At 37.2% G+C, this 18612-nt stretch overlaps 1 protein-coding gene across 2 annotated transcripts; it reads left to right on the top strand.

Annotated features, from left to right (window-relative positions):
• Positions 1 to 4993: 4993 nt before the first annotated feature.
• Positions 4994 to 18486, top strand: LOC101266795 (DDT domain-containing protein PTM). 2 transcript variants are annotated; one of them, XM_010315019.4, is made up of 11 exons: positions 4994 to 5403; positions 5542 to 6517; positions 7814 to 8518; positions 8680 to 9847; positions 14979 to 15273; positions 15431 to 15555; positions 15678 to 16144; positions 16224 to 16252; positions 16355 to 16444; positions 16559 to 16816; positions 16922 to 18486. In XM_010315019.4, exons 2-11 carry the CDS (start codon positions 5691 to 5693, stop codon positions 17959 to 17961), a joined length of 5004 nt encoding a protein of 1667 aa, XP_010313321.2. In that variant the 5' UTR covers positions 4994 to 5403; positions 5542 to 5690; the 3' UTR covers positions 17962 to 18486. The 2 variants fall into 2 exon arrangements, with proteins under 2 accessions (XP_010313321.2, XP_004251373.2); XM_004251325.5 differs by having other exon boundaries at positions 16355 to 16816.
• The last annotated feature ends 126 nt before the right edge of the window (positions 18487 to 18612 follow it).

The following is an 18612-nucleotide window of genomic DNA, read 5'->3' as shown; positions in this document are numbered from 1 at the left end:
TAGTTTAAATTAACGAAGGTCTTAATGTAGAGCAAATATTTCTATTCACCACTCCATCTATCGCCTCTAATTATCAACTATTGTTATCGACGCCATCATTACTAGTTATTACCATCCATAACTACCATTATCAATTACAATTACCATTATCGTCAATCATTATAACTAGTAGTTTCCATCACTAACTATCATTTGTAATTTTTCACCAATACCATCATCGTAACAATATTTGATCAGTAACAACAAACACATTTATTAATAGTTATGATATATTGTCAATCATCATCATTCATCCTTCCATTGATTATCACCCATTTATCACTGTTTCAATAGTTACTATTAACTACGTACTACTACCATGCTCACAATATCACTTCTTATCATCGCCATTAATTACTACTCACGACACCTTTACTAGCCAATGTCATTTCCAACTAGCATCCATAACCACCATCTTGAATCATTCGATCCACCATCAATTGACATATACGTGGTATTATATAATATTGTTTTTTGTTGAATCTTATGTTGTTTATTAAGTTCCAAATAAAGATAATTAAAAAAATTAATCACCATTCTTATTATTTAATATCTAAATTTTAACATATATATTAATATTCATACGAATCAGTACTGAGAAGCATGTGCCCATCATTCCAGCAATGGCACCGAAGATGAAACAAAAAGTCCCTATATCCTTGTGGTTAGTGGAGAACAACCATCGGACCGAATTTGTCGTAGCAACGTAATATTCAGTGGTGGGGCAAAGCACTAGCGAGAAGCTTCCCTTGGGATTGTTTTCCCAGGCAATTTTCCTTTTTTGCGCTTATACGCTTTTCTCCGTCTTTGATGTCAAGCCCAGTCCAAGTGACCCATTGGATTGGATTACTCTCTTGGGCAGACTTCATATGGGGATAAGTTGTTACTTGTAAAATCCAGGAAAGAATGCTTATTAAAAAATCGGTAAGCTGATGTGTCAAATATGTATTCTTATTCATATTTAAGATTCATGCGATTACTAATTTAAACCATTTGATCTTCATAAAAATAAATAAGATACAACTGTAACTTTTTAATGACATAATCCATTAACACCCTATGTCCAAAAAGAAGACTTAATTTAGAGGCGTATTTAGAATTTTAAGATGATGTAACGACATGTTTAGTCGTTTTGAGCAACAGATTTTATTTCTGGAAAAACAGGCTGAGATGACGGAACCCACGACGGACCGTCATGGGCACGACAGACCGTCGAGGGGGCCTCGTTTCAAAACACTTAGAAATTCTGAAAAATGGGTACTGAAATCGACTCTCTGAACTTCGTAACGGAATGGCAGGACGGACCTTCACAGGCGTGATGGACCGTCACAGACTCTTCAGAGAATTGAGTCTCTGAACTCTGTGACGGAGCAGCAGGACGGACCGTCGCAGGCACAACGGCCCGTCACAGGCTGCGTAATCCCAGGCGAGGTCGGATTTCTTTAAATGTTTTAAGAGACGTTTTGGACTATTCCTGCTATAATTATAAATTTAGTGGGTTAATGTTAATAATTTAACTACTTGAGGGTTAAAAGAGATAACCTCGAATTAATTAATGGGTTAATTCACCATCTTTCATACTTAATTATATGCTAATTAGGGTAAAAGAGAGAGGGTTTAAATAAGAAAAAGAAAAGAACAGAAAGAGGGGGAGAAACGAATGAGAAAGAGGAGAAACGAGAAGAAGAACAAAGCTTTGGGAACTTGCTTGCTTGATTTATAATCTTCGGTGGAGGTAGGTTATGGTTTTTATGCTATTCGTAGTAAACTCTTAATAGCGAATGATATGTATTGGATAGTGTTGTAAACCCTTCTATATGCTTAATTATGTGTTTGCATGTTGTGATTGTATAATTGTGATAAATTAAGCATGATGAAGCTATTGAATCCTAAATCTTGAAAAAGAAACCCTAATCTACTTTGTTAATGATGATGCCTTGGTATAAAAGAAGGCTTGATGAACGTAGTGAGATTAGGGGATCGGGTGCCACGTTCCGGTACTAGGATAGTATATGAGGATCAGAGTGTCACGTTCCGACACAAGGATAGAATATGGATCGGGTGCCACGTTCCGGTACCAGGATAATATATGAGGATCGGAGTGTCACGTTCCGACACCAGGATAGAATATGGATCGGGTGCCACGTTCCGATACCAGGATAGAATATGGATCGGGTGCCACGTTCCGGTACCAGGATAGAATATGGATCGGGTGCCACGTTCCGGTACCAGGATTGAATATGGATCGGTGCCACGTTTCGGTACCAGGATAGAATATGGATCGGGTGTCACGTTCCGACACCCGGATACAATGAGGATCGGAGTGTCACGTTCCGACACCAGGATAGTATATTGAGGAGCGGAGTGTCACGTACCGACACGAGAGGAATAAAGATAATGAATTTTGAAAAATGTTAATATATTCAATCTAATGAACCTAATTCCCAAATGAGTATGATGAGGAGGCGTGAGTCCTTATTGATGTGCTTGGTGTTGTAACCAAGGGTTATGGTAACTGTAAATGCTGCATGCTAAGGATATTAGTTGATTTTATGATGTTATCTGATATATACTGTTTTCTATTTTGAGTTGGCCGATGATACCTACTCAGTACTTGTGTTTGTACTGATCCCCTACTTTTATGTTTTCTTCTTTGTTATTTGTGGAGTGCAGCAAACGTGCCATCGTCTTCAACTCAACCGCAACTCTAGCCAGTCTTCATTACTCCGGATATCAGGGCAAGCTAATGCTTCTAGCTTGGACTGGATCTTCCTCTTCATGTCTTGATGCCTTGAACTTCCGGCATGGACTAGCTTTTACTTATTTTAGTTTCTTAGAATACTCTTAGTTTAGTAATTTGAAGTAGATGTTCTTGTGATGATGACTTCCAGATTTTGGGGATAATAATAGTTGTTGAGTTTTTAGAAGTTATTGAATTGGTTTTTATTAATGAGTTAAGTCTTCCGCATTACTTTCTGTTGATATTATATTGAAATGTTAAGGTTTAGATTGGTTGGTTCGCTCACATAGGAGGGTAAGTGTGGGTGCCAGTCGCGGCCCGATTTGGATCGTGACAGATGATGAACACACTTTTATAAAAAGATTGGTCTGAGATATAAATTTGATCTGCTCAATATTTAGGTTCTTATTACAAAAAAAATGTTAATTTTTAAATATTATAGGTCCAAAATTAATTCTCTCTCACACACACACACATATATAAAATTAGTTTAAAATGTCAAAAGTGCTACCAATAACCACTTAAGGAGGTGTTATATAATTTTAGAAAGAAAAATAAAATAAGATAAAGATAAAAATCAAATTTCTAACCTCACGTAGAGAGGCGCACCCAATCATCATCGTATTAAATGATACTCCGAGTGTGCATTCACGTATATTTCAATATTTAAGGAGGAGTGCATGGTTCACGTGAATCCGATGACATTCCCTTGAATACTGCTCTGACACTAATTATGACGTGTTCAAGGGTTCAAATGAAATTTATTTCTTAAACACATGAAAAAGAACTCTCACACATATTTTGAAGCGTCTATTAAATAGTCAAACTGATCAATAACAACAACTCCACAAGATAATATAAACAATTTATCATGTATTAATTAAAATAAATTGTAATTTAACTATCTAAATCAAATATACCTTTAAAAATTCTAGACAAATTTAAACATATTTAATTGAGTAGTAATTGTTACTTAGCATTGGACATACTAATACTCAATTCATAAAATATGGTAATCATTGAAAAATTCCAAAAGAATATAAATTGTTTGCAAAATATTTTAGGGTATTTTTTTTTAAAAGTTACAAAGATGTTTGGCGGGTAACACAAAATTATTAAATCATTTAATTCCCGCCAATTAGTTTCCTGTTATTTGGTAGGTGTAAATTGAGAACATAAAAAAATAAAAATAAAAGTTGACTCACTATATGGTGATTAGTTTTTTTGCCCTTTTTGTTCCCCCCACCCCCACCCCCTTTTTATTACTTAAATGTTATTTTTTTTGTCAGATATTTATAATAAGGTTGATTGGATTTAGAGTCATTGCGTTATAGGTAAGTATGTACGTATAGAAATTTAAATTTGAGATATTTAATTAATGGTGAATGAATTTCAACAATTATAAATGTAATTAATATAGGTTTTTAACATGTATTAATAGAATTTTATGAATGATAATTATTTTTTCTCAATATTAAGTTATTAATGTATATTATATTTTTTTTTGTGAATTTTAACGACATACAAAATATTACATAATTAAGCCACGTATTAGTTATGTATACATTAGTGCTGTGAAATAAAAGTTAATCTTACGAGAATTAACATATATTTAGTAGAGTTTTTGATGATTGAATATATGTTATTATTAATACTACGATATAATTGTGTAAGTTGTTTGAATGTCTTGTATACAATTTAGAGTTACTATGATATTTTTTAAAGTCGCGAATTGTAATTTTTTTTAATTATATTTGATGTTGAATATATTAAAGAATCGTTCACAATTACAACTTTAACATTAGTCAAGAATGATACTCATTAAAAAGTATTGCAATTTACCGTATAACATATCAACATGTATTTATTTTTTCATATTTAAAAGTACAGATACAATTTAACAAGCAAAAGTTTAATTTCGTCTAGTCAAACGATAAACATATTTTTAAATTAAAATAAATACATAAAAATTGTCAATTTGAATTATCTAGAGTCAGATAATGTAATAGATATGATCTGAGTCATAATAAATATTTGTAATTACTTATTTATTTATGATCAATAATAACGTTTAATAAATTAATTATCACTTAAATAAAAAAACCAATTACTAAAAATTAATAATTTTTAAATGTTGGTTGAAACCGTCGTACGTAACCGAAAGTTACAATAACTGTAACGAAAAATAACTATGGTCAGGACTATGATAGTTATAATGAAAAATAACGATCGCCGAAAAAGCGAGGAAAGTCATTTCCCTCCCTATTCGATGAAAATTATTTTCCTCATAAAACAATCAAATATTTAAGTAATTTTTAAAAATAATTATCGTCCAATATCACAAACGAAAAATAACTAGGTAGTGGAAAATATTTTCCTCGTAAAACAATCAAAACATTGAAATGACTAATTTTTTTTGAATCATTGACTCACTGAGTAATGCTTTGGGTAATGAAAATAATATCCAGAAAGCCCACACCATTAAACTTTGGCTACTGAAGAATCTTGATTTTGCCTTTTGGTATTTAGGGCTATAACCCCTTTTCCCCTTTTCTCTTATCTATACATTTTCATTATCCCATTTGGCTATTCAATGGCGGTGCTTGCGGTTTTTTCTTAAAAAGGTAAGATTTTTATGTGTTTTATATGGTGTTTGTGTGTTTATGTATGTTGAACTTTCTTTTTTCTGTAAAGGGTAGTTTTAGATTTGTAAAAAATGGTAAGATTGTGCTGATTTTTTTTTTTTTTTTTGCGATCTGAAGGAAGAATTTGTAAAAGGGTAAAATTTTAGTGGATTTTTGTTGGGAAAGTGCGATTGTTGAGTGAGGGGAAGGAACCCCAGATTTTGATTTTGGTGGATTTTTTTGGTGTATGGTGTGAATCGTATTGGAATTTGAGTTGGGTTTGTGGAATGGAGGGTGGTGTGGTGAGATCAGAACGGAGAGGGAGGAAAAGGAGAAGAAAGGATGTTACAAATGTGGAGGTTGATCAGGATGGAAAGAAAAGGGCTGTTGGGTTGAAGCCTAAATCATTGGTGGGTAGGTATGTGAGGAAGGAATTTGAGGGAAATGGGTTGTTTTTGGGGAAGATTATGTTGTATGATTCGGGGTTGTATAGGGTTGAATATGATGATGGTGATAGCGAAGATTTGGATACGGGTGAATTGGACGAGGTTTTGGTTGACGAGGATGAGTTGGTTGGTGAATGGTTGGATAGGAAGAAAAAGTTGAATGAAATGTTGACAGGTAGTGAGGTAAAGGATGTTGCTTCTCAGGTTGAGATTAAGGCTGAGCCAGTAAGTGCTGTAGTTGATAGGATTGTAGAAGTGCCAGTTTCGAGTGACTTGAGGAATGATTGTCCTGTTAAACTTGAGAAGATGCAAGTATATACTGATGCCGATTCACTGAGCGATTTTTCTGAAGATGACGAGGAGCAGGATTTAAGTTCCGAGGTGGAAAAACCTCTTGTTCCTGCACCTGAACTGCCTCCATCTTCTGGCAATATTGGTATTCCAGAGGAGTATGTATCACACCTTTTGTCCATTTATAGCTTTTTACGGACATTTAGTACCACATTGTTTCTGAGTCCCTTTGGGCTTGATGACTTTGTGGGTGCACTCAGCTGTTCTGTTCCAAACTCGTTGCTGGACTCTGTTCATGTTGCTCTAATGCGTGTTTTGAGGCGTCACCTTGAGAAGCTGTCATCTGATGGTTCTGAGTTTGCATCAAAATGCCTAAGGTGAGTATATTTGCCTATTTCATTTAGGGTATTTTTTGAAGATCTGTTGGACCTAGTTTTAGTCAGTTCTACTTTAATGTTTTTTTGGTTTTGAATCCTTTGGGAGGTGCTTCCTGTCATGCTGTCCTTCCAAAAAATGCATCATTGAACTTGAAGAATGCCTTGATTATGACACCGACATAGTAAAATAGACTAAAAGCTAGATAACTTGTCAGAAGAAGAATACAAATGATGGTTTATGACATGAAGTTCCATTACAGTATGTCCTTATGCAGTTTGACTTTGCCTGTATTAAGGCATTGAATGCCATACTTTCCTGACAGTTTAGTTGTCTTAATTAATCGTGGTATGACATTGTTTGTATGTTTGGGATCTGCTCTTGGGCGAGTTTGTACTGAAAACCATATTTACATTATGAACTCTAAAGGCACTGTCCTATCCCTATAATGAGTCTTAAACATCAATAATAGAGACAGTGTCATTAGAGTAAATCTGATTAAACCAAAAACACAAAGTTAGAATACAATTCAGTTTTACTTGATGCATATTACTCTTCCTGTTCTCAAAAACTCTAAGATTTCTCTCATTCCATATAGTCCACCAAATCGCAGCAGGAATGATTTTCCAGTTGCTTCTGTTCTTTGCTTGTGATCCTGCTTCTTCCCAACTGTACAAGGCCTCTGAAATACTACTAGGCATGGCCCATGAGATGTTTTTGAGCCTTAGAAATGGATTCCACAATTGGCCAGTGACCTTGCAATGGATGAACGCCTGATCGACTGTCTCTTCAGGTTCCCCACAAAAAAAAGCATCCAGCGCATAGTGGAATCCCCCTCTCCATCAAATTCTCATGTGTCATCGCAGCTTCCTTAGCCAGTAACCACATTAAACAGGCCACTTTGTGTGGTATCTTGGCCTTCCAGAATCTAGATGTGTTTCCAGGGCCATTTGGGTGCCTGCATGATTGGGTGGTTCAACTTCCATTTGCTGCAATTACTTTTGAAATTTCTTTACTGTTCCCCAACCACTGCAATTTGTCCTGCCCTTGTGCTTGAATATTTTTTCTGATGATTATGTATCATTTTTGCAAGCAGTAGCAGTTATTCACTTTTGTTGACTTTCCTGTCACTGTATTTTTCATGGAGGAGATCTTGAAATGCGTAATTAATGTATTTATTTCAGTATAAGCAAGAACCAGTGTAGTTGTGCTTTCAGGATTTCTTATTTAGGTTTCTGTATGATTATACAATATAGTAGTTTACATTTTGGGAGCTTAACTATTGTGCCTGGTCGTAGGAACATTGATTGGAGCTTGCTTGATACAATGACTTGGGCTACTTATCTAGTTCACTATTTAACGGGAATGGGGTACACTGATGAACATGGTTGGAAAGGTTTTTATCCCCATACTTTGGAGAAGGAATACTACTCATTGTCTGCTGGGAAGAAACTCATAGTTCTGCAGATCTTGTGCGACAGTGTCCTAGATTCTGAAGAGCTAAGAGAAGAAATTGATATGCGCGAGGAATCAGAGGTAGGAATTGATTCAGATGGTGGTACAGTTTTTGCCCCAGTTGTTGGACCACGCAGAGTGCATCCACGGTACTCTAAAACTTCTGCTTGCAAGGACCAGGAAGCCATCAAGCTTAGTAAAGAAAACAGTGAAACAAATATCTCTTCTAATACTATTTCTTTGGGTCTCAAAGTTAGTGGACAAGATTCCATTCGTGATGTTGATCAAGATGGTAATGGTGATGAGTGCCGTCTCTGCGGTATGGATGGAACATTACTTTGCTGTGATGGCTGTCCATCATCTTACCATGGTAGGTGCATTGGTGTTTGCAAGATGTATATACCCGAAGGAGCATGGTATTGCCCTGAGTGCACAGTCAATGAGCTTGAGCCCAAAATTACAAGGGGAACAACGCTGAAAGGATCAGAGGTGTTTGGTGTTGATTCCTATGGACAAGTCTTTATGGGTACTTGCAATCATCTACTTGTGTACGTCTCTCAACTTCTATGTTTATTGGCTCTGTTAAATTGCAGTATTTGATTATGGGATATTCTCGGTGGAGATATATAAATCCCTTAATCTTAAGTAGTTCATGCTGAAATCTTCCTCTGTCTCTCTTTTTAATGTAATTTTTAATCGTCTATTATAGGTTGAAGACTTTGGCTGGGTCAGATTGTAGTGTCAGATACTACTATGACAAAGACATACCCAAGGTCCTACATGCGCTCAATGCCAATGTGCAGCATTATTCCTTATATTTGGAAATATGCAAAGGAATTATTCAGTACTGGAAACTTCCAGCCAATATCATATTCCCCAATGATGGACTTTCTGAAATTAGGAGGCAAGGAGAAGGCACAACAGGTGGTTGCCTTACGTCATCACAAAGCCCTGGGGTGGAGAATACTGCAAGTTGTGTCACTGGATATGGTCCAGGAAATGCTCTTCTAGGCAACTTCCCGATGGAACCTATGCAGAATGAGAATCTTGGTGCAGTTTCCCGACCTGATGGTCTCTGTCTAGCAAATATTGATTCTATAGCAAAACAGAGTAACACACCTATGGATTCGTTTCCATCTGAACAAATTCAAGTGAAATCCATTGCATGTACTGGTTCAGCTGACCATCAACTTATTCCTTCTGAGTGGACTGAACAAGATGGCCCAAATTTGGTAAAGACTGCTATACATAGTTCAAGCCACAGTAACTACTTGGAACTAATTAATGGTACTTATGCTGGTGTCATGGTGTCCCACGGAAGAGGTTGCTTATACATGGGTTCATCTTTCAAACCTCAAGGATATATAAATAGTTACCTGCATGGAGAATTTGCGGCATCTGCTGCTGCTAGTCTAGCTATCCTTTCTTCTGAAGAAAATCAGGGATCTGAGACTCGTGTTTCAGACAATAGGCGTAAACAAATATCTGCAAGTTTTCTGCTTCAAGCTAAAGCTTTCTCAGCAGTAGCAGTGCGTTTTTTTTGGCCGAATACAGAAAAGAAACTCGTGGAAGTACCAAGGGAAAGATGTAGTTGGTGTCTTAGTTGTAAGGCTATTGTGGCTAGTAAGAGAGGGTGCTTGTTGAATGCTGCAGCATCAAATGCCATTAAGGGGGCTGTGAAGATACTTAGTGGTCTACGTCCTGCAAAGGGTGGTGAGGGAAGTCTTTTTGGTATTGCCACATATATTATATTGATGGAGGAGAGCTTAACTGGCCTGACAGGTGGCCCTTTTCAGAGTGCAGCTTTTAGAAAGCAATGGCGTAAACAGGCAGAACAAGCTTCTAGTTGCAGTCTGATAAAGTCTCTTTTGCTCGAAGTAAGTTTTTTGCAGAATTTTGTATATGTTAGTGTTAGCTAGTGTGATATCGACTTTTTTTCCCATTGTTTCTCTTAAAATGTTTGTTGCCACTTCTCGATTCACCATACTAGTTGATAAGAATTGTATTTTGTTTATTTTTTTTGAGCATTGAATAGTACTTTATGTTAGTAGTACTAGGGGCTTCTTGGTAGCGTAATTCATTTAACTGAAGATGCACTTATAATTGAATCTGAAAATGTCTGACAATTGATGTGACATAACGATGTTTAAATAAGTTAAGGAGCTCATGTTGACAAGCCTACACATTTATATTTTGTGTCGATCATATTTTTTTTCGATTCTATGGATATTTCTTTCGAAATGTATACATTTTGGTAGGTAACATGAATATTTAATTGATGTTGCCAGCAAAATGTTGGAGTAAGTTTGTTCATAAAGAGAACATTGTAGAGAGTATCAAGAGCTAAGAAAAGTATGTGTTGATAACCGACTCTATAACATTGTTAGCAAAAATGTACATCCATGTTCATCATATGAATTATATATTTAGGTTTAAGGTTCACAATATTGACCCTTCTTTGAAGACTCTAGAATATCTTTCCTTTCACATGACCCCATCATATAACAACAGGGATAGTGTTCTTTTGTGGGAAGATTTTGTCATGTCTGTCTTTTGCCAAGTGAGGAGGAAATCCGGGGAGCTCAAAGCTCATTTGATGCCCTGGGATTAAAGGGAAAAAAAGCTAAATTACACATGTAACATTACATTTTAAGAATAGATTATTGATATCCTCCACATCCACTTTAGGAAGGGAGCATATAGTGTTTAGTGAAATGCGTCTATTTGGAGATTGTAACTTCCCGTTTTAGGAAAAGATGGTGGAGCCTGTCAAAGAGGAGTGGCAGCTCCCAAAAGAGAAATCACCTTTGGAAGTAGGATTCCAAAAAAAGTAGTCTATAATCAATTTGGATACAGTACTCGTTCATATGAATGCCTAAGAAGCAGAATGAGACAAGAGGAGGCGGGGTTATATGCAAGCTGGGCATTAGAGTAGGCTTTTGATCATGTTAGCTGGTCATACTTTCTTAGTTTGGTGAAAGGCATGGGGTTCAACAACAAATGAATTGGGTGGAGTAAATGTTGTAGCTCTACGTTTTTTTTTGTAATAATAAATTCAACCACATACTAGTGTAGTCCCACAGAGTGACGTTTAGGGAGGGTAGAGTGTAAACAGACCTTTCCCCCAGTGGAGGACCCAAAATTTTCGTTCAGGAGGTTCGAAAAATAAAAATAAAAATGTGTAAATAAGTCTTTCGAAATGGGCCCTTTGAATTTTTTTGGGTTATAAACCACACTTTTGGCACATTTTTGAAATAAAAAATGCTTGAAAACAGAACGGATTTTTTAAAACAAAAATAAATTGAAACTATAAAGGAAAATAAATAATGTTGTTGCAGGGATTCAAACTTGGGGCGTGCAGCTTAATATATTAGGGGTTTTACCATTGAGCCATCTATTTTTATATGTTACAGAGGGGGTTCAAAATACATGCATCTACAAAATACTTAAAATTACCTTATATATATCGTGTATTTTTTTGCCAAGGGTGTTCGGGTGAACACCCTGGACTCAACGTGGGTCTGCCCCTGCTTTCCCCTACCTTAGAGGTAGAGAGGTTGTTTCTGCTAGACCCTTAGCTTGGATCAAGGAAAAACAGTCCAGAAAAAGAAGTTATTGAAGTACAAGAAATAACAGATAACAACAAAAAAACCTGGTTATGGAAGATCATGATGGTCTTAGGTTATTAGTATATAAGGTTTTTCTTTACCGATGATTAAGCATTTTTGAGTTTGGGCTTATGACTATTCTGGGTGGAAGTCTCTCACATTCAGTTTGCAGGAAAAAATACTCTCATGTTATGTGGAGCAGAGAAGTCACATTTGAGTTATCTATGATTGATTTTATTACTTCTTGAAGTTGTGGATGGTTTGAAGCTTAACTAGAGAAAAGACTCATGTTTTTGCTAACGAGGTGCTAGATTTATACAGACTTGGTTATGTTTTAGGTTGTCAGACTGATGATCTCCTTAGAATACCTTTTATTAGGGTCTACATTCAAGGAAAAACAGGTGGCAAAAGATCGAAGAAATGTAAAAAGAAACATATTATGTGGAAAATACATTACTTATCCTTGGGAGGCAGGATTCGTATCAACAGCGAGGTCTTTAATTTAAATACCAGTTACTGTGATGAAAAACCTCCGTAAAACAAGGAAGAACTTTTTGTGTTATGGCAACAAGGAAAGGAAGGATTTTTACTTGGTAAAGTGGAACATGATTTTGAAAGAGAAAAGAAGTGGAGGTCTCTGCTTGACGTACATAATTGAGAAAATATGGTTTTCTTGGGATGATCATGGTGTCTGTGCCAGCTTTCGCGTACCTCGACTAATTCCACGGGATACCCATCACCTCCTACCAACAATAGGTACTTGGTAACTCTGTTCACCAAGGCTAGGACAAATGAGATTTTGTCTCCATTGGGAGTTCAACTCAGTCACTTTTCATTGACCACTAGGCCACATCCTTGGGTGCAACACATAATTGTTGCTCGCTAATGAAGTGGTAGTGGATATATGGCGAAGAAGCAACAAAGCTAGTGGAGAATGTTGATCTCTGAAAAATATAGAGAATAAAACCCAGTGATTTGCTAGCCCTTTTAATACTTGAAACACTGGTAGGCAGCATAAGGAAACACATTTGCAGCTTATAACAAGATTTTGGAACCAACATAAAGATCAAGATCAGAAATGGCAGACCTACAAGGTTTTGGCAAGACACTTGGATTGGAAACACAACTTTGATGATAAAATATAGGACCTTTATTATAGATGTTGGAATGGAACAAAGTGAGGTATAAGCCTTTTACGAAATTGTTTTGATTAAGAGGTTCCTTGAAGGACTCTTATTGAATGTTTAGACAAGGTGGTCTTAAATGATGTGATACCTGACATCATTATCTGGATTAGGCAAAAGAATGACCAGTTCCATGTTGATTAATGCTACAAGGCAATTAATAGCCAGAGGTGCACCCCTACTTACTGGTCAGGGAAGCATCAAGATACCTTACAAAGGTATGCTGTTTTATGTGGCTGATCACACATAATGCTTATCTAACTAAAAGCAAATTAAAGAAAAAAGGGATGTCATTATGTAGGTGATGTTTTATGTGCAATAATAAAGGGGAAAATGCCAACTGCTGCCAGTTATTGAAGCATCATCAGGTTTGAGGGTCAATGGGGGAAAACAGTCTTTTTCTCATCATGGAGGTCCCTCAAATTCAAGAATTGGCAAATACACTCTAGGGTGTAGAGCGGAGGATATACCAACAACTTACCTTGGCATGCCATTCTCAAGCAAGCACAAGGCAGTGGAGATTTGGGTAGACATAGTGGAAAAAACAGAGATGAAAACTAGCTAGGTGGAATGCTCAATACTTGTCACTAGGAGATAATAAACTCTGTTTTAGACTCTCTCATCACATATGTGATGTCCCCATCCCCTCCAAAGTTGTAAAGAAGCTGGATAAGTTGAGGAGGAATTTCCTATGGCGAGACTGCAAAGAAGGGAAGGGGTACTGCTTGGTAAACTGGGAAATAATATTACTTCGCAAAAAAGGGTAGATTGGGAATAAGAAATTTAAGGCTACAGAATAATAGCTTATTGATAAAGTGGTTTTGGAGATATAATGATGAGGGAAATGCCCTTTGGAAGGAGGTAATCAAGGCAAAGTTTTGTGAGACAAGCTCGTAGTGTACTAAAACAGTCATAGAACCCTTTGGAGCTGGAGTATGGAAATTTATCAGGGACCTTGTGGCATCTGCTGGAAGCACAAAACCTCAAGGTAAGTAATGGTAGTAAGATTCAGTTCTGGAAAGAATAATGGTTGATCAAGCTCCTCTTAGTGAGTATAAGAACTATTCTCTGATCTGTTTACTATATGCAACAATCCTAAGGCAAGAGTGTGTGGGTGTTGCAATCCAAGGGCGGGACCTTTCCTTCTGGAGATTTCTGAATGATTGGGAAGTGGAGGGGGTGACAACATTACTTGGCAAACTAGATGGTTCCAATGGTATCACAACAGAGCCAGAGATTTTTTTGGAAGCACAGAAAGGAGGATGTGTCACATTTAATAGTGCATTCAAAAGAGAAATGTATGATCTCTGGGAGGCCACTATACCAATGCAACTTCATTTGGAAAAACTTAACACCTACCACAGTGAAGTGTTTTACGTGGATGGTGTTAAGAGGGTTTGCCTTACTCATGAAAGGAATGCAATTGGTGTCTAGGTTCTTTCTTTGTAACAACTCAGGGAGACGAACAACCATCTGTTCCTCCACCATTGCAAATTCATTGCTTAATTATGGGTATTTTTCTTAGCCTCACGAACACTAGGTGGGTCATGTCTAAACATACAACAAATTCTAAGCTGTTGGATTAGGAGGGGAGGTCAAAAGCCATAAGAGTTGGTGGAGGATTACTGAAGAAACCAATTTATCTTAATTTGCCTTTTGTCTTTTGTGCCAAAGTAACTTGGTAAAATAATGAAAGGTTTGCATGGCAAAGAGAAAGGGGGATGTGGAGTTATTGCCATTAGGGATCAGCAGTGAACAGCTTTTGAGTAATGTGATGCAGGATATACATGATATCTGCACATGTAATTTCTGTCCCGTCGTTGGTTCATTAAGTGAGTATTCTTTCTGCTGCAAGTGGGCTAAGTGCTTATGATCATGTTTGTGGTTATCAATCTTGGTCTGAAGTATGAAATCCAGAAACCAACAGAAAATTCCATTTGCTTAAGTTGCAGCCTTGATTTCTTGGTTGCACATTATTTGAATTCCAACAGAATTTTGCAATTATAGGCTGCTATAGAATTTGGAAGGGCTAACCATTTGTGGCTTTATTTGGGAACTCTGCATTTAACTGCATCGTGCTATTAGAATAATTCAAAAAATAGATACTTTGTTATATGTCTAACATTTGACATCTATTACTTCCTACATATGCTTTTATTTGTAGAATGTCATGTTCTTTGTGCTGATGAATGTAGTATATGGATTTATGTTTGTAGTTTGAGGAGAATATCCGCCTCGTTGCATTTTCTATGGATTGGACAAAACTTGTTGACGGTGGACCATTTGAGTCTTCTATCACTCATTCAGCTGCTGGTGCTGCTGGATCAACTCAAAAGCGTAAACCAGGGAGACGTGGTAGGAAACCAATGGCTGCTATTGTTGAAGCCACTGCTGATGAGAGCCAGGATGTACCAACTGATTTCACTTGGTGGAGAGGTGGCTTGATTTCTAAGTTTATATTCCAGAAAGGGACTCTACCCCGAAGGATGGTGAAGAAAGCTGCACTTGAAGGTGTCTTTGAGATACCCCCATTACCTTTTTTGTACTGCAGATCTTCAATTTTTCACTTGTTGAAAAGAAGGAATATCCCATTACATCTTACCATAATTTCAGTGGAACACAAATATAAATGCCACGAGATTACATTAAACAGCTTATTCTCTTGCAGGTGGTGTAAGAAAGATACCTGGTATTTATTATGCTGAAGGGTCTGAGACTGCCAAAAGAAATAGGCAGCTTGTTTGGCGGGCTGCAGTTGATATGTGTAAGACCACATCACAGCTTGCGCTTCAGGTGATTGAGATATATTGATAAAGAGATTTAAGCTCCTTTATGTGACAAGCTTTTGCTGCATCTGATCAAGTGTTTCTTCTGATGTTTAATCTTAGTGAAGAAGTTGTTCTTTTCCCTTGCAGGTGAGGTATCTAGATATGCACGTGAGATGGAGTGACCTTGTTCGTCCCGAACAGAGCATCCAAGATGGGAAAGGTCCAGAAACAGAAGCTTCAGCTTTTAGAAATGCTTACATATGCGACAAAAGAGTTGTTGAAAATGAGATTAGGTATGGTGTTGCTTTTGGGAATCAGAAACATCTCCCATCTCGTGTGATGAAGAGTGTAGTAGAAGTAGAGCAAACACAGGATGGAAAGCAAAAATATTGGTTTTCTGAGTTGCGGATTCCTTTGTATCTTATAAAAGAGTATGAAGAAAAAGTGGGAAAAGATCTTCCTTCCGCAAACAAACCTACAAGTGCATTTATGCAGAAAAAACCTTTAAGGGCTCCTTGGGCTCCTTGTAAAGATATCTTCTCTTATCTAGTACAGAAGAGAGATGGCAATGATAAGTATTGTTGTGTTTCATGTCAAACGGATGTGCTATTCAGGTATCCATTTATGCATTTATCAAAGTTTCTTTTCTTCTTTTTCTCATGTTCGCTTATTTATGCGATCTCACTTTCTCAGGAATGCGTTTAAGTGCAATACATGCAAAGGTACTATAATATATCATCTTTTTCTTGTATCAGTTACTATCATGTTGTCATGCAGTCTAGCTAGTTGGTCTGGAAGTTAATCCATATTATCTCTTTTTGCAGGTCTCTGTCATGAGCACTGTACAGTTAGTTCAACAGTTGATGCTACAAACACTTGCAAACAGTGTAACCAAAATAGAGCCCTTTCTCAAGGTAAATGCATTGATGAATCTCCAAAAAGTCCTTTACTCCTGCAAGGAAAATACCTTCCAAAGTCAGTATCAGCCAACAAAGGACTAAATGTTAGTAATTTTAACCGTCCATCAGCTTCCGTTGCCACTTTGAAGCATTCTTCTGCGATGAAGCATGGCAATTCCTCGAACTCCACAGCAAAAACAAAGCGCAACAGCCGCAACTTAGGTGTCATTTGGAAAAAGAAGAGTGAAGACGCTGGCACTGATTTTAGATTCAGAAACATACTTCTGAAAGGCAATCCGGACGGGGAATCTCTCATACCTACTTGTCACCTTTGTCGCAATCCATATGATCCTTATTTGATGTACATCCGTTGTGAAACCTGTTCAAGTAAGTTTGTTCCTGGGAGGAATTATTTTTACTCTGTTAATCTTGAATATATGTTACATTTCTTTTTAGGTTTAGAGCAATAATTGATGCATTGCGAGTTTGCAGATTGGTTTCATGCTGATGCTGTTGGACTTCAAGAGTCAAAAGTTAATGACGTTATGGGGTTCAAATGTTCTAGATGCCGTAGGACTAGAATACCTATCTGTCCTTATTTGAATCCAGAAAGCAAAAAACAGTTGGAAGAAAAGAGAATGCGCACAAAGGCTTTAAAGATAGATAATTCAGATATGGAGTTTGGTTCTGGGATGATTTCAGAGCTACACATGGATGACGAGATGTCTACTCAAGTGGTGCCTTCTACGGAGGACAACGTATATCAAGAGGATGATTATTCTCATTTTGTTTCTACTTCAGAAGAATTTAGTGAGCAATTCCCAGAAGCTGATTGTGAATGGAATGCTGCAGCAATGTCTGTGCTGGGTCCTAAAAAATTGCCTGTGAGAAGGCATGTAAAGAATGAGAATGATTTGGATTCTTCTCTTGCAAGCAATCCTCCCAATGCTGATTTTTTTGGAGGAAACATAATGATTTCTGCAGAAGAAATACCAGCTAATGTAGAACGGGGTGCTAAACTGCCAGTAAGAAGAAATGGAGGAATGGATAAGGATTCAGACACTCCTTTTGCCAACAACCCCACTAATGTTGAATTATCCACACCTGTTGAGGTTGAATGGGATACGTCCAGAAATGGTTTTGAGGAAGGCATAATGTTTGAATATGATGATTTCCAGTATGATGATATGGAGTTTGAACCTCAGACCTATTTCTCTTTCAATGAATTACTTGCATCTGATGATTGTGGCCCTCCTGATGGATCTGCTAATTTAACAGACAATGTTGACACATCGTTGGGGTTTCCATCAGATGGACTTTCTGATATGTCTTACTTTCAGCATGAGCATGCACTTAGCATAGATTCTGCTGCTGTCACTGTCCCTTGTAAGATGTGTTCCCATTCTGAGCCATGCCCTGATCTTTGTTGTCAAATGTGTGGCATATGGATACACAGTCATTGCTCACCTTGGGTTGAAGAGGTCTTTGGGGAAACCGGTTGGAGGTGTGGCCACTGCAGGGATTGGAGATAGTCGATGCTTGTATCATTCTTTTGTGATCTTACTGTTTGAAGCCAGAGGTGCATCAGCCTGGATAGTTGGATTCTTGATGCAGTTTCGGATGCAGACTATTTGCTGATACAAGGTACTATTGCTGCTTTTGCCGCAAATAGAGTAGGAAGTCGAAGTTACTCATGATGCCAGCAGGTAATTATTCTGCTAAGCACAGTTGGAGAATGTCTACACATTAAAGGTTCAGTGATGAGGCTGCTGCTATTTCGCGACCTGTCAAATTTCCCCATCTGATCTGAAACCTTTTGTAATCTGCAAGTCTCGTATTTCCTTTCGAATTAGTTAGTATAGCTGGATTATAGGAAAGCAATCATGCGCAGTATACACGTAGAAATTGGTTTAGCAGGAGGTTGTGGTATTTGCTCCAACCTTGGCGGATAAGCGACTCTTTTTGTTGGGCTTATCTGATATTCTTGACTGTATAAAGAGGCCATTAGATGTTACTTCATCAAAAAAGTAAAAAAAAAGTAGGACATCAGTTGGAAATTCTTTTTTCGTCATCTGCAGTTTTACTGAATGGAGTTGACAGATTTAGGCTATACGTTGTGATTTTGAAAGGGGAGCATCATGATATTGGTAGGGATATGAATCTATTTAGGCAAAGAGTGATAT

The sequence above is a fragment of the Solanum lycopersicum genome, chromosome 11, assembly GCF_036512215.1.
Source record: "Solanum lycopersicum chromosome 11, SLM_r2.1".
NCBI classification, from domain to species: Eukaryota; Viridiplantae; Streptophyta; class Magnoliopsida; order Solanales; family Solanaceae; genus Solanum; species Solanum lycopersicum.
Note: the sequence above shows the minus strand (reverse complement) of the source record. Positions and strands in the feature narration are given on the sequence as shown.